General features: G+C 44.0%; 1 protein-coding gene across 1 annotated transcript; it reads left to right on the top strand.

The window, feature by feature from the left end:
* Positions 1–932: 932 nt before the first annotated feature.
* Positions 933–11435, top strand: rp2 (RP2 activator of ARL3 GTPase). Its single transcript, XM_007891092.2, has 4 exons — positions 933–1595; positions 8565–8679; positions 10132–10217; positions 11031–11435. The coding sequence occupies exons 1-4, from the start codon at positions 948–950 to the stop codon at positions 11112–11114; spliced, it is 933 nt and encodes a 310-aa protein (XP_007889283.1). The 5' UTR covers positions 933–947; the 3' UTR covers positions 11115–11435.
* Positions 11436–17322: the final 5887 nt, after the last annotated feature.

Here is a 17322-nt window from a genome sequence, read left to right on the forward strand (position 1 = left end):
TTCATGTGAAGCATGTTGAGGCATCCCCCGACGTGAAAGGCACTGCAGCAAATGCAGCCGTTTAAAAATAATTGTGATTTGTCCGAGCGATAGACCTGTTTAATTTCTGTTCTATTACTGATCAACGTTAGTTCGATGATGTAAAAAAGCAAACTAACATTCTTATAGTACCGCATCGCATCACACTAACGAAGCATTATTGTCAAGTGTAGTGACTGTATATTTTGTAAACAAATGAGGCAGCAATATCCCATAAGTGAAGGGCACTGTATAAATGCTGGCTGTTGCATTTTGTAAGAGGCCTCGGCTTTTAATTATTGGAAGGTTGTTGGCTAGGGCACTCAGAGATTCTCCTTTCTTTGAAGCATTATCAGTGGGATATTTTAACGTCCAACTGAACAGGCAGACGGGACTCAGTTAATGGTATCCAAACATTAGCACATTCAGCAATGCTGGTCTCTGCAGTATTGACTGGCGTGTCGGCCTAGACTGTGAGCGCCTGTCCTGCTGTGGAGCTCAAATAGTACTGCAGTATTGGGCGGCCAGCTCCAGCTTCCTTTCGTCCCTCGCCCCCTCCGCTCCACCATTGGCGGCTGGGCATTCAGCCACTTACACCTCTATGCAAGGTGTAATGAACAAACACAAGAGCGTTACAGCACGGAAGCAGAACTTGTCCACGCGGCTATTTATATTCCTTTTGCCCTCCAAATCCCCTCTCCCCTACCTCTCTATTCCCATCTCCCTCGTGCATTCATGGTTTCCACTTAAATACATTGATAACTGACTTTAAATACAACAAAAACAACTTGCAATTACTTAGCGCTCTGCACACAAGATAGAGAGTCAGAGCGCTCTTATAATACAGTGACTACATTTTGCCTACAAAGTTGACGCTGTGTAGTAACTGGCTTATGTTCTTGTTTCGACAGGTTGATGTCAAGGACTATATGTTGACCGGCCTGAAGGATCAGACGGTGGGACGGCTGCCAGACAAAGTAGCCGGTGAACAGTTCGTCATCCAAGACTGTGAGAATTGCAACTTGTACATTTTTGACCACTCGGCCACCATCACGATCGACGACTGCACCAACTGCAGGATATTCCTGGGGCCCATCAAGGGCAGCGTGTTTTTCCGCGACTGCAAGGACTGCAAGTGCATCGTGGCCTGTCAGCAGTTCCGCACTCGCGACTGCAAACGGATGGACTTCTTCCTGTGCTGTGCCACCCAGCCCATCATTGAGTCGTCCACTGGCATGAGGTTCGGCTGTTTCCGGTACTACTACCCAGAGCTGGCCTTCCAGTTCAAGGACGCCGGCTTGAGCATCTTCAACAACAACTGGAGCAACATCCACGACTTCACCCCTCTCGACAACGAGGAGAACTGGAGCTTGCAGCCCGAGGACATGGCCATTCAGGATTTCGTCCCGTTGCCCGACATCGAGGAGCTGAAGTCGGTTCGCATCTCCATGGACCTGAACAGAAGCATCGTGCCGGTCACCTGCGGGCAGAAGCAGAAGTGCAACGACGAGTCGTGCTTGGTTGTGTTCTTTGCCGGCGATTACACCACGGCTAATGCCAGGAAGCTGATTGACGAGGTGAGGATATCATGAGGCCCAAAGTTATTTCAATGCAGTTTCTTTTAAAGCGTTTCCTTCTGACCCACACTGCCTGCAGTTGTGTTCAGCAGTGTGCTTGCCAGTGTTGCTGGGGGTTACATAAGGACATAAGAATTAGGAGCAGGAGTAGGCCATTCGGCCCTTGAGGCTGTGCCCCGCCATTCGATAAGATCATGGCTGATCTTCTGACCTAACTCTAATTACCTGCCCTCTCCCCATATCCCCTAATCCCTCTATTTTTAAAAAATCTACCAGTCTCAGCCTTGAAGATGTTCAAGGACTGACATCTACAGCCTTCTGGGGGAGTGAATTCCATAAATTCACTGCCCTCTGAGTGAAGAAATGTTTCCCCTACTCTGTTCTAAAAGGCTGACCCTTAATTTTCAGACTGTAATCCCTGTTATAGATTCTCCCACCGGGGAAACAGACCCTCAGTGTCTACATCAGCCCTTTAATAATCTTATATGTTTCAATAAGATCTCCCCTAATTCTTCTGTACTCTAGAGTTGAAGAAAGTTAGAGGCTTGCCTGGGTGCTGCCTATTCAGCTTCCCCTCGCTTTTGATATAGGACCTAAATTTTGTGGAGTCTTTGTGGAGTCCTGTAGCTCAGTGGTTAGAGCACTCGCTTTGCAAGTGAGAGACCTGAGTTCAATTCCAGGCAGAGGGCGAAACCTTGGGCAAGTTTCCTTACTGCACACAGAGCCTAATAATAATCCCTCCAAAACCCAAAACAATAATAAATTGGTCATTTTCAATCTATGACTGTTTGTGGGACATTGCTGTGCGCAATTGACTGCCGCGTTCGCCCACAAATATACAGTCAATTCACTTTACAGTGTGTTCTGTGAAGCGCTTTGGGACGTCCTCCTGACGAGAAAAGCGCTATATCAAATGCAAGGATTATTATTATTATTATTAGCTGCCTTTGATATAGTGCCTATATAATCCCTGTTCCCTATAGCGCCTATAATAAAACTACTGTGTGAGATTGGCTGCTGAGTTTCGCCCACAAAATACGCGGTCAATCCATTTTACAGTATATCCTGTGAAGCTCTTTGAGACGTCTCAACGACGTGATAAGGCGCTGTATCAAAGGCAAGGATTATCATTATTCTTAATACCCAAACATCTCAAAATTACTGTCAAGTTTAGTGGCTGTGAATTTGTCGGTAAATGGGCAGATAATTTGTCCTCAACCAGTCATGAATTGACCAATTTCTCCAGAGGATTATCTGTAGAAGGGAGTAAGGAGTGGGTGGAGATTCCTCTGGGCTACAAACACTGACACAGACTAGTTGGGCCAAATGGCTTGTTTCCATTCTGTGTTACGTAACTCTTTATGTGTATGGGCCAAACCTCGGGCAAGTTTCCTTACTCCACACAGAGCCTAATAATAATCCCTCCAAAACCCAAAACAATATAAAATTGGTTATTTTCAATCTACGACGGTTTGTGGGACATTGCTGTGCGCAATTGGCTGCCGCGTTCGCCCACAAATATACAGTCAATTCACTTTACAGTGTGTTCTGTGAAGCGCTTTGGGACGTCCTCCCGACGTGAAAAGCGCTATATCAAATGCAAGGATTATTATTATTATTATTATTATGTATGTGTTGTTGAGCATTGCAGCAGAAATTCTTCTGTTTTCCATTAGTGTCATGGGATCTTTTAACATGCACCTGAACAGGCAGACAGGACCTCGATTTAACGTTCCATCTGAAGGCTGGCGTCTCTGATGTAATGTTTCAGCCACTACGCCCCGAGGCTCTGGAACTGCCTTCCTCACTCCCTTCTCCTCGCTCCCTCCCTTCCTATTTTCAGGTCTCTGCTGAAGACCTTTCTTTTCAACCGCGCCTTTGGTCACCTTCCCCCCACCCTCACCCCCGGCTCCTCCCCCTCCCCCGGCTCGTCCCCGGGATCCGTTACTGTGACGCGCTCTGCGACGCCGTCGGCGTGGAGGGCGCTATATAAATCCAAGTTGTTGTTGTTGTTTTCCATATCCTGTAATAATAATCCTTGCGTTTGATACCGCGCCTTATCACGTATTCGAGACGTCTCAAGGCGCTTCACGGAATATACCTCCCATCAAGTCGGATGCAATTCTGCTCCTGTTCGCTCCTCATAAATATTCTTCCTCTTCACAATTCTCTTTTCTAAGAATCGAAGGACTCTGCTTCACCAAAGTTTTTGTGAGAACCCTCCACATTCCGACCACTGACCGCCCTCCTGATGTTTGGGTAGCGCCTTTCACGTCGAGAGAACACATCTCAAAGCAGTTTCCACAGGATTTTACAGTGAAGTGTCTCGAGGCGAAACCACAAACGGGCAGGGTGTGGTCTGTCCCAAAAGTCCGCAAGTTTACCTACAAAATACAGTCATTACACTTTAGAGTAAATCCTGCGAGGAGCTTCGAGACTTCCTCCTGGTGTGGAAGGCGCTGTAGCAAATTAGATTTCAGGAACCTAAGGTGGAAGTTAGTGTTTAAGTTGCAGGACTGTAGAAGAGCCCACTCTCGAGTAACGAGCAGACCTCTAGCGGGGGGAGAAAGGTCAATGGTAAAATTAGTAACCGGATTGAAAAGCTGTCAAAGAGCTCACAAGAAATGGGGCGAGGTGGGAGGAATAGGGGGAGAACAGCCCGTCGTGACGGTTTTTCCTGTGTTCCCTGATGTTATCCATTGTATAAGAACGGGCGATGCTTTATAGTCGTTCAAGTGTCGCCCATTCTTAGGTGATTTGTGAGGTTCTTAAACGAGTATAAAATGTGCTGCTGACGGGTTGGAAGTGGTAGGCGAAGGCTGTACACGTTGGAAACAGGAAGCAAGCGGATATCAGCTCAGATGGAAAAAGAGCTCGGGTACGATTGACCTTTGACAAGAAATATCCGGTCAGTTTTGAGCATCTGTCAGTCAGACTAATTTCGATCTTCAAATAGCAAAGGCCAGGAGGAGACGAACACAGAGCAGTAAAAACTTGTAATATTTAATATCGGAGCTCGGAGTTCCCTCTTCCCCTGCGATTTGTATTATAATAATAATAATAAGCCTTGCATTTGATATAGCGCCTCATCACATTGTTGAGACGTCTCAAAGCGCTTCGCAGAATGTACTGTAACGTAATTTGCTTTGTATTTTGTGGGCAAAATGCGGCAGCCACTTGGGCACAGCAGCGTCCCACAAACAGTGGTGGATTGAGTGACCAAATTATTATGATTTTTTTTAGGAGGGATTATTGCCCTCAGAAAGTGATCCGCCATTCGACTAACTACTGACTGCTCGGTAAACAGATTACCTTCAAATGTTGTACAGTGTGAAATTCTAGTTTTTGCCCTCTTTAGCTGATTGACTGTTTAGCTTCGTGTACATGATTCATGTTTAAGAGTTGGTAGGTATTCCGTTTCCTTATACACACTGTTCTTCAGTGTTTTTTTTAAAAAAATGAAACAAGACTACTTGAGGAATTGTGACTTAAAAACTAAATGTGGACGTAGCTCATCCTGTTAAGGTATCGGGTTGAAGCCTACAATAAGAGGATTATTTATTTCTATTTCAAAATAAGATCCTCAGTGTCGCTATGAACTGAGACGAATATATACGGCTCTGTGGCTCCATCACTGGAAATTTGCCAACATCACAGTGACGTGCGAGTTTGCTTCTACCCTTATGTTCCTTTCTTTTAAAACCTCCTTGACCATGCGCACTCGATTGATTGTAGCTGAGAGGATTAGGGTGAAACCCTGCAGGCAAGTTTCCTCACTCCACACTCCTCTGTTTACTAGCAGTAAGTAGGAACCTGGTTGTTAGTCGATTGGAGGATCACTTTCTGGGGGTAATAATCTCTTGAAATAAATAATAATTTGCTCACTCAATCCACTACTGTTTGTGGAACACTCCTGTGTGCAATTGGCTGCCGTGTTTCGCCCATAAAATATACAGTCAATGCAATTTAAGGTATTCAGTGACGTGTTTTGAGACGTCTCAAGGACGCGATAAGGTAAATACAAGGATTATTATTCTTCTGTTCCCTCCCCATGTTGTTCACCACCTGCAAGCCATCAATCACAGGGAAGCAGATGAGATCAACAACAAAGATGAGAAAATCATAGTGCTTATCTGTAGGCTCTGCAATGCATTGGACAATCTTCAACATCAAATGCAAGGATTATTATTATTTATATGATGTGCATCTCGGACACCTGCAGCGTATTTCATGTTTGCAGTGTAATGATACATCTTCAGCGTATCGGTTGTTAAGCACTAAATGATCAGAGTATTTCAAATCTTCAATTCGTTTCGCCTTCAAACATCTGGGATACTGAGAGTTTGTCACCAGAGCTGTGCTGCCATGTGCGCTCTCTGCCCATCAGGCAATACAGAGGAGCCTTGTGAACTGCATCTCTGCTTTTGTCTCCATAGACGTCTGTGTTATCAGCAGCAGAAAAGCCTTTGCAATCATAGAAACAAGAGTAGGCCATTCAGCCCCTCGAGCCTGTTCCGCCATTCTGTAAGATCATGGCTTATCTATACCTCAAGTCCAATTACCCGCCCTTGCTCCAATTCGTTATACAATGTACACCACACCCTCCCCTTTGTAGTTTAATAGTGAGTTGTGTCAGGCCTTTTGGATTGTAGAAGCCAATTGAGAGTGCCTGTTTCACTGATGGAGGGCCTGTTGTGAGTGTCTGTCAAAGGTCCCTCAAGATCAGCTCAGCGCCCACAAATGCACCGGTCGCCTAAAACATCTTAATGGCCTTAGCCTTAAGAATTGCTCCCCTGTATAAAGGGCGCTATATAAATGCAAGACGTTGTTGCTGTCTGCTCTACGCAATTGGCTGTCGTGTTTTGCCCGCAAAGTAGGCGGTCAATTCACTTTCCAGTATATTCTGTGAAACGCTTTGAGGCGTCTCGGAAGACGTGATAAGGTGTCATATTAAATGCAAAGATTATTATTAAGACCATTGTCTTAATTAATCATTTTAACAATTTTAAGTGTGCAAATTTCCCACATTTCCAGCCGTAATTCGGAAGCCAGGTTACCACTGCGCTTTTTTTTAAAAATCCGGTGAAGGCTAAAGGAGTCCTGCAGTGTAGTGGTTAGAGCGTCGCCTCGCAAGCGTGAGGACCCGAGTTCGATTCCCAGCAGGGAAAAACCTGAGGCAAGTTCCTTTATTCCACACATCTCTGTCTCTCCCAATAAGTAGGAACCTGGTTGTTAGTCAGTTGGCAGAACGCTTCCTGGAGGGAATAATCCCTCAAATAACATTGGTCACTCAATGCAAGACGGATTGTGGAACGTTGCTGTGAGCAATTGGCTGCTTCGTTTCGCCCACAAAATTAGAGTCACGCTACATTTCAATATATTCTGTGAAGCCTTTTTGGACGTCTCAACAACGTGATAAGGCGCAATATGAAATGCAAGGATTATTATTATTACAACAATAGTAATAATAATCCTTAAATTTGGTGTAGCGCCAGTCATGTTGGGAGGACGTCCGACAAGATATACTGTTAGGTGCAGTGACTGTGTATTTTGTGGGCGAACAAGGTACCTCGAGTGAAGCCCCTTTGACCTATTTGGTCATGAGGCACTGTTCCAACTACAAGTATTTATTTTACTGTGAATTATACTTCGGTGAGTTTATGCCACCTTCGGTGCAGAATGAAAAAAATCGGAGTGCAGGACACTCAAGAATTCAGACACGAAAGGGTCTGATCCACTTGCTGATCCAGTAAGTACATTTTATTTTCAGGTTTCTTCTGCGCCTGGGCCCCGATGACTCAGAGGCAACTGGCGGGCGGGAGTTTCCAGAAACTTACCCAGGCGGGAACTAAAAAAAAAGAGGATGTTTCAATATGATCGCTTTAAAGTAGTCTGGGTTAACGACTTGGTATTGATCGATCGGCACCCCCACGTGGCCAGGCTTGGTAATACCCTCCCGGCGAGATTTCTCTCCGTGTCGTTCCACTGGATAGAACTTTGACTTTTGTGGCTTCAAAGTTTATAAAGGCTGTTTTAACGAAAACAGAACTTCCAGAGAGTTTAACAATGGACATCAGATTACGCCGGTCACGCTCTGATTCGCTTGAAATAGTGCCGAGTAAGTTGCGACCAATATCTATTCCTGCCTCTTTCTCTTATTGTAGTCTGTCTTCTGCGGTAGAGGACGATACTACAATACACACCAGTGTTCTCACATACCTTATTGCCAAGTTCGCTGCTCTGTGTACAACACTCAGACCTCCTCCCTCTACTCTCTGTAGAGCCTTCCAATCTCTTTACCTCCTTTAACCAACAAGGGAGTTCCTCTCAGCGTCCTGGCCACAATGCCTCAGATAAGATTGATTGTTCACTTCGTGACTGTTTGTGGCAATTGGCTGCCGTGTTTTGCCCACAGAATATACAGTCAATTCACTTCACGGTATATTCAGTGAAGCGCTTTGAGGTGTCTTAATGATAAGATAAGCCGCAATATCAAATGCAAGGATTATTATAATAATATTACTGTGAAAGCATTGGCCGGCGAGTTTGCCTACAAAACACCCTCCAGTAAAATCCTGTGAAGCGCTTTGAGACGTCCTGACATGAAGGCGCTAAAATCAATTGTTAAGTCTTATACTGTTTAATTGTCATGCCTTTAGGTTGAGGTAATATTTCTTTTGCTAAATAAATTCAAGTTGTTCTTGTGCAATGTGTGCTATCAGCTGTCTGAAGGGCGGTATTCGCTGGCCTGATTGGAGAAATAGTCTCTGACTGTGGGAATAGTAATACATCTCTCCTTATTGTCAGTCTTTTCAGGTATTTATTTATTACAGGTTCATCCAGCCATTTCCATTATGTGGATCTAAACAACACTCGTATACATGCTCCAGAGAGATTGTGGCAGTGTTTTTTTTAAGACTTTTTATTTTACAGAAACTAATTTAATATTTTTCTTTTTTAAAAAAAAAGATGACTGCGAAGAAGTTTGTGCTCGTGCAGACAAAAGAGATTGTCCTGAACACCGATGACGCCAACCGAGTATTTCAGCAGAAAGCAGGGGAATTTACCTCGCTACTCGAGAAAGGTAAACTGTTTTGCAACAGGCTTTCTTCTCTGTATATTTATGTTGTGTGGAACCCGGTAGCATAGTAGTTAGCATGCTCGCCTTGCAAGCGAGAGGACCGGGTTCGATTCCTGTGCGCAATTGGCTGCCACGTTTCGTCCACAAAATACACAGTCAATCAACTTTATAATATATTCTGTGAAGTGCTTTGAGACGTCTCAACGACGTGATAAAGAGCTATATCAAGTGCAAGGATTATTATTATTATTTAGCCGTGTGTTAGTCACTCACACACTCGCACGTTTTGCAGGTACTGTGGTGATTGGCAAGAAAGACCACTGCTGCTGTGATCCTAATGTGAAGTCAATGGGGCCACTGTGCCACGTAACGATTAGATTGATATCTCCGGCTTCCCCAAAGCTGCATTCGTCAAGTTTTAATATTGCTTCAAACTCTGAGTAAAAAGGCTCATCGTATTGCCTGGCATTAATGTGCACCACAGCTGTAAACTTGGCTTGCGGTGTACAGATGAATAGATGTGTGCTGTGCATTCAGATAAACTATGGTGTGCAGATTAATCCTGACGTGCTGCCTGCGATGTTAGAATGAATAATGGGTCTGTAACCGGCAAGAGAGTTTCCTGTGGGAGAGTAAACATTTACAAAGTACAAATCTGACTCTTGTAGATAGATTTCAATTTCGAGAAGACCACATCACCACAAACTGTGTTACCCAGTTCCTCGCTGTGTGCTGTTCTGTTTTGTGCGCTATTCTGCACTTTCAGTCAATTATATATTTTAAGTATTTTTTTTAAACCCTTTGCTGAGGTACTAATTCGCACTGAAGTACGGTTCCATGAGCACCTGTCACTTTACCCAAGTGACATGCTTCGTGTATGAGCCTCGGTGAAAGTGGTCCGAGCAGAATATTCAGCCTGGTGTGAGGGGGTGATGTTGCCCTCAAGACAGGTTCTAGCCTCATTCACTCACCAGACGATACAGGAATGGCCACTGGCTAAAGATCAGAGGGACAGAGAGCGTGGGAAGCCTGGCTGATTTCCTTCCTGTCTTTCTCCACCCCCATCTTCTGTTATTACTCAAGGCTTTAAATTTAACACTTCCGAGACTAACCCTTTAATAAAACTCCGAAACGTACAGTTGCACTCAAAAAGGAACAGGCTCCCTCGGGAGACGATGGAAGCAGAAAATGTTGTTTGTTTCAAGAACAAATTAGATAGATTTCTGATAGAAAATAATATCTGGGGATACAGTGTATAGTTTGGGACACGACATGTCAAGCGAACTGCCAGGATGGTGGAAGGAAAACTAGATGGACCTTGGTCTTCTTTTGCCAGCAAAGCCTTATGTTCTTGTGATTTCCCTTATATCTACTGTACACCATTTGTTCAATTTGTGCGTCGAAAATAAAAGTCATATTTGATAACTTAACATGTGTATAATTTAATCTTAACAGGGCCTGTGGTTGCCTTAGAGTTTAACGGGGAAGGTGCAGTGGAGACATGCCAGTCTGTGGTTGATTCTATGTTCAGCAGTTGCGAGGTAACTACACTCTTCTAATTCTACTGAATGCGCTCTGGGGAAACAATATCGTTTTGTGAAGCCAGTTGCCCACGTCCCTGAACGTACGGAGTTAGTAACTAGTTCAGTAGGTACAGACCAGAACAGGTGTTGACGTGATCTCATTCTTTACTGTCATCAGATTAGGCACTGTGTATCAGTTCAATCTTACAAACCTTAGGCAAATTTCTTTACTCCACACGCTTCTGATTACCCAGCAGTAAGCAGGAACCCGGTTGTTATTCGATTGGTGGATCGCTTTCTGGGTGTAATAATCTTTCCTCAAAAATATGTTATTCATTCAGCATTGCCTTTTACATCTCAAGTCTTTATTAAGTCTGGGATTGTGTCCTGTACTATATGTAATACTGCACTTAAATTTCTTTTGCTAGTTTTCTTATCCTAAAAAGTATCCATTTTATTCCTGTTGAAACTCCACAATATTCACCTCTTTGGGCCATATATAGCTACTGTCTGTGTAAAGTTTTGCTGTCCATTGACCCTTCCATCTTCTCAGTTTGAGTACAGAGAAACTGTTACCTCTGGTGGGGGAATCCAGAACAAGAGGACATGATCTTAAAATTAGAGCTGGGCCATTTTGGAGTGAAATCAGGAAGTATTTTTTCACACAAACGCTATCGGAAATCTGGAACTCTCTCCCCCAAAAGGCTGTGGATGTTGGATCCATTCAAATTTTCAAGACTGAGGTGGACAGATGTTTGTTAGGTCAGGGCTTTCAAGGGGGGAAAGCGTGAAATGTATTAAAAGTGTTCTCTTTTTCTGTTTTCTCAATAGATTTTTGTCTCAGAAAACAAGGCGTCAGCAGCTCAAGATGTGGACAATTTCTATAACTTCGCCAATATGCACATGGGAATGTGAAGCCCCGCCAAGTGTGAAAGCATAACACTGGCGTATGTGAACAGCTACAAGAGTAGAATATTTAGCTTTGAAATATCTCGTAGTATTGTGAGTAAACGGGTGTTTTTAAAATTAAGACTTGGGGTTGAAAAGTATTCATCGGGGACAACAGCAATATAACTGGGGGCTTGTGTGTGAATGTGCGCCCGGGCACATGAAACATGTGTCCTGTGGGGAGCCCTCATTTATATCTCACCACCTCTGAACAATCTGAGAACTGTTTGGAGCCTTTTGGGCAGGTGGGGGTGGTCAGCCGTGTGTCTGACACGTGTGGAAACCCATCCCCGTGCTTAAGAGTCTCCAAACCAAACTGAGAATTCCTTGCATCCCACCTACACGTGGAAATCCCAGAGATAGACTGTTGGAACGGAATGCGCTCTCTCTCCCTGGAGGGACACATCCTGTTTACCTAATTCAGGGAAGTATTAGGCGCAGGTTGGCAAGAGCCAAGGCTTGGGGACCCCAGAGTGTGCGTTGGGGTCACAGTGGAGTTTAACCAGCTAAAACCGTATAGTTTGTCATTGAGAGCACTGTCTGGCAAGCTTTCCCGCTGCTTCTCCAGCTAGGACCACCCTACCCATTAGGGCTTTGGCTTCCAAGGTTACCAGGAGCTGAGTGGGAGGATTCCCTGCCCCCAGTGACCGGTCGGCCCTTCCAGGTCCTGCTGATGAACCAGGCTGTGCTGTGCTGTCATCAGCAGTGAGTACCCTGGAATACTGTGCACCCACCTGGCATAGGAACCGGACCACCGAGACCACCAGAGAGGGTCGGCTCGATTCAGACATTCCATTGCCAGATATGTCACGTTGGAGCCAGTTCAGCTCCGGGGAGACCCCGCTTACATGTCTCCGTGTGTATGGGGTTACCTGCTTTATCAATCTGAGGCGCTGTTCCTGCTGTTGATTTGCCAGTGATCACTTTATGAAACCCGTCGGATCCTGAATGTAACCGCGTCAACTATTTACAATGTAATGCTAATCAAAATGTGGAGCCAAAGCATTCTCAGCAGTTTGGCATGTGCTTCTCTCTCTCTCTCTCTCTCTCTTTCTCTCTCCCTCTCTCTCTCTGTGAGGTGGTTCCTCTAGACTTCAGCCGAAAATAGTTTTTTTAATGCATCGACTTGGGTACGTTTAAACTCGTTTTTCCACCATGACCATGGAAGTGACATTTGTGGTACTGACGCAATGTGACAAATTTTTTTTATGTTTTATCTTTTTGTAAAGGAAAATTAAGATCTTGGCTTAAAAAAAGACTGTGGAAAATTTTATACCTGGTATATACTTTTTAACAATGGACCAACTTGTAACTTCTTTATACAGTATTAAATAATATTGAGTGTAGTTGAATCTCGCTAATGGAAATAATTTCATGTACAGTTTCTTCAGATTTACGTGCAGTAAAATATTAGTCGGTTAACTTTATGACGCACTGTGTAATAGCTTGTCAGGGTGACCATGGTGTTAGACCTATTGTGGTAACTGGGGTCTTCAATCTTGGTGTCTGTTTGTGTAGAAAACTTCCATTGGGTTTTACATGTAATGAGGATTTTGTATATAAAATTTTAATTTTTAATTCACAAAAACTTCTGTTAATGGTCACTGCTGTTATTTGATTCATTGCTATACATTTTTTCTGTAATAATGCCTTAAAACAACAAAAAATTGGAGTCCTGAGGGTTACGAGTTAGAGCAATTGCAAGCGATTGATTCCCGGGCAGTTTCCCTACTCCACATGCCCTTGTTTACCTCGTAGTAAGCAGGAACCCAACATTGGCATTGGCGGGAGAGCCTTCAGCCGCTCTGCCCCCAACCTCTGGAATTCCATCCCCCAATCACTCCGCCTTGTCCCCCTCCTTAGCCTCCTTCAAGTCCCGCCTCAAGACCCTCCTCTTCGACCATGCCATCGGCCACCCCCTTTCCCCTCCCCTCCCTTCTCCCTCCCCCCCCCTCCACCCCAATCCAACCCCAGCTCAGGTCTGAAATGCTGTACACTGTCCAGCACCTTGGGACGTCCTCCCGACGTGAAAGGCGCTATACAAATGTAATCTTGTTGTTGTTGTCAGTCAATTGATGGATTGCTTTTCTGGGGCTAATAATCTCTTTTAAAAAATCATAATAATTTGTAGCTCAATCCACGACTGTTTTTGGGACACTGCTGTGGGTAATTGGCCACAAAATACAAAGTCAATTCACTTTACAGTATATTCTGTGAAGCGCTGTGAGAATCCTCAATGACATGAACTGGTGCTAGATCAAATGCAAGGATTACTACTATATTATAATCGAATGGTGGAACAGGATCGAGGGGCCGAATGGCTTATTGCTGTTCCTGTATGTTCCTAGGATACGCCCTGGAGAAAAACAGCTGTTCCCTGAATGATGTTCCTGTAGACGTAGACTGACTGGATACTACAGCAGGTAAAGCAGTTCACCAGTGAAATTGCATCAAACCACAAATTCACCTCTGTTGATGAGGATGTCTATCACTGTGCCATGTCGGTGGTGATAATAATAATAATAATAATCCTTACATTTGATGTAGTACTTTATCATGTCGTTGAGACGTCTCAAAGTGCTTCAGAGAATATAAAATGAATTGACCGTACATTTTGTGGGAGAAACACAGCGGCCAATTGCACGCAATAATGCTAATAATCCTTGTATTTGATGTAGCACCATATCACATCTCAAAGCGCTTCACAGAATATCGAGTAAAGTGGAGTGACTGTGTTTTGTGGCCGAAGTGACGTGATGATCTTTGCGATTGGGTTGGAAGTGCGATCTTCTTCTTAGCTTTTTTCAAAAAAAAAAGAAAAAAACGCCAATTCAGCAAATTCCCTAATTTCAGTGTTTTGCAGTCATCAGTGGCTCGCGAAATGAAATGCAATAATTGCCTGTGGAAACGGTCTTGCATCTTGAATATATTACCGCATTACATAATGCGTAAGGTATGCTTACAGAAAACCATACCATATACTGTTCTAGAGCCAGATGCTGGGAATATTTGATATTTAAGCAGCGTTAGGCTGACCGAAAGGATTGCATATTTTGGTGTGAAACCACTTGTGACCAGATTTCTGGTTCTGTCGCCTCAAGCTGGTTCCATGCACTCATTTCCTCGTTGAAGTCTCTTGTTTGATTAATTCAGTGTGTCCTGAGTTAGTTGATCTAAGCCAGTCTGGTAATAAAGGGGGAATAGAATAGGAGGGCTAAGGAGGGAGGGAGCGCAGAGCTGATGAATGGAAGTGCCGGGGGTTGGGGACTGAAAATTTAGCTGACGGGGCTTTTGTTTTAATCCAATTTGTTTTGGTCAGCCGGGTGTCTGACACATACGAAAACCCATCACCGTGCTTAAAAGCTTCCAAACCAAGCTGAGAATCCATTTATCCCACCGACACATGGAAATCCCAGAGATAGTTTGTTGGAATGGAACGCACTCTCTCTCCCTGGAGAGGCACATCCTGATTACCTAATTCCGGAAAGTATTAGGCGCAGGTTGACAAGAGCCAAGGCTTGGGGACACAGAGTGTGGGTTGGGGTAACTGCTGAACCTAACCCGCTAAAACCACATCGCTTGCCATTGAGAGGGCTGTCTGGCAAGCTTTCCCGCTGCTGTCCAGCTGGACCATCCTAGTCGTTAATGATTTGGTTTGCAGGATTAACAGGGGCTGAGTGGGAGGATTCCCTGCCCCCAGTGACTGGTCTGCCCTTTGAGGTCCTGCCGATGAGGCAGATTGGCTGTGCTGTCATCATCCGTGTTTATCCAGTGTTGCGGACTCGCTTGGCTCAGGAACCGGACTACCACAGAGGGATGGCTCGATTCTGACATCCTGTTCAGATGAACGTTGAAGATCCCGTGATGCTCTTCGAATGGCACATTGCTGTGTGCAAACTGACTGCTACCCATGCCTACAAAATACACAGTCACTACACTTTAAAGCAAAATCCCGCGAGGTACTTTGAGACGTCCTCCCAATGTGAAAGACGCGCAGCAACGTGTCACAAACAGCCTTGAAATGAATAATAAAAGAATGGTAAGTGGTACAGCAATGAAAAACATTCACACAAGATACTTTTATAGATTACACCGCTGCTGTGAAAATTCTGTTTACTTCTAACTGGATGGAGGCATTTGACAGCAGTTCGAAATGGGGCCTTACATTGATACACATTAAGGAAAGAGCAGTAACAAATAATAATAATAGTTGTATTTGATACAGCGCCTTATCATGTCTTCGAGACGTTCTCAAAGCGCTTCACAGGATATACTGTAAAGTGAATTGACTGTACATTTTGTGGGTGATGTACATTTTGATGCTATATCAAATTGCAAGGATTATTATATCATGTATATATTTCATTCATTATTGCAGAGGTGTGAGTAACTTGCTGCCTGTGACTGGAAAGAACGAAATTGTATATGGTACATTGCTCCCCAGGGTGGAAACAGCAAAGCCTCAGTATTCTGAGACAGCTTTATTTACTCAATTGGCCTGCTACTACATTTTGTGCAAACTCGCTTGCCGAGCCTGACGTTGGAAAGTCTATTCTTAAACAACCAGTCCTTTTTTTTACTGAGGGTGATTCAGCAATAGTTTTCCTCATTTGAATCCTCCTCCTCCTAGGTGTACAGCCGCATGTTCATTAACACGGAAACGGTGTTTAATTTGGGGCCTTTTAATCTTTTGGATCAGTTTGAGCTATTTCCTGCTCTGTCCCTATGATCTACAGCCATTGTGTCCACAGGCATCAATCATATTGCTACCATTGTGGTGCATTCCCTGCTAATTGATGCTCCCTACCTCTACCCTTCCCCCTTTTCCCCTCTTCAGATCGCATCTGAATTCCTTAAAAATAAGGAATTTTTGGTCACTCAATCCACGACTGTTTGTGGGATAATCCTGTGCGCCGTTGGCTTCCGCGTTTAGCCCACAAAATACACAGGCAATGTACTGTATACAATTTTGTTCTTTCCAGTCACAGGCAGCAAGTTGCTCACACCTCTGCAATAATGAATGAAATATATATATGATATAATAATCCTTGCAATTTGATATAGCATCTTATCACCCACAAAATATACAGTCAATTCACTTTACAGTGTGAAGCGCTTTGAGACATCTTGACGATATGATAAGGCGCTATATCAAATGCAAGGATTATTATGATAGAGCAAGTTATCATCACAGTATTATTCTTATTATCATACTACTAATAATGCTTGCATTTGACATTGTGCCTTTTTGTGTCGAAGTATCTCAAAGTACTTCACAGAGTTTGGTCCGTGGAGTGCAGTAAGTGAAGGCTAAAACAGCAACCAGTCTGCACACAGCAAATGTCCCACAAACAGATGTGAATTGAATGACCAATTTTATCTGGGGGAGTGTTGGCCAGAGCACGAGGAGAGCGAAACTCCCTTCTCTGTTTGAATAGTGTCAGATTTTAGGATAAGGTGGTCAAAGTTGTTCCTGTAAGTTTTCTCCTATCCGTACTCTCCAGATAATTGAACCGATAATTGGTTCTGGAGTCCTGTAGTGTGTTGGTTTAGGGCGCTCGGTTTACAAGCGAGAGGACCCAGGTTCGATTCCCGGGCAGGGCAGAACCTTAGGCAAGTTTCCTTACTCCGCAGGCCTCTGCTTATCTAGCAGTTAATAGGAATTTGGTTGTTAGTCGATTGTGGATCGCTTTCCAGGTATAATAAACTCCTGAAAAAAATTATAATAATTTGGTGACTGTTTGCGGGCACTGCAGTGAGCAATTGGCTACCACATTTCGTCCACAAAATACACAGTCAATTCATTTTGCAGAATATTCTGTGAAGCGCTTTGAGGCGTCTCAACGATGTGATAAGGCGCTATATCAAATGCAAGGATTATTGTTACTTTGTGGAAATACAGCAAAAGCTCAGGAACAATTAATAATAATTGTTATGTTTGGTACAGCTCCTTTCACATCAGGAAGACGTCTCAAAGCGCTTCACAGGATTTACTGCAAAGTTGTGGGTGAACTCAGCAGCCAATTTGGGCACAGCAATGTCCTACATACGGCCATGAAATGAATGACCAATCGTATTTGGGGGATTATTGGCCTTAACCCTTACCTACCATTTGATGTAGCACCTTATCACATGGTTGAGACGTCTCAAAGCGCTTCACAGAATATATTGTAAA

This window comes from Callorhinchus milii, unplaced genomic scaffold (assembly GCF_018977255.1).
Source record: "Callorhinchus milii isolate IMCB2004 unplaced genomic scaffold, IMCB_Cmil_1.0 Scaffold4, whole genome shotgun sequence".
In the NCBI taxonomy this organism is placed as follows: Eukaryota; Metazoa; Chordata; class Chondrichthyes; order Chimaeriformes; family Callorhinchidae; genus Callorhinchus; species Callorhinchus milii.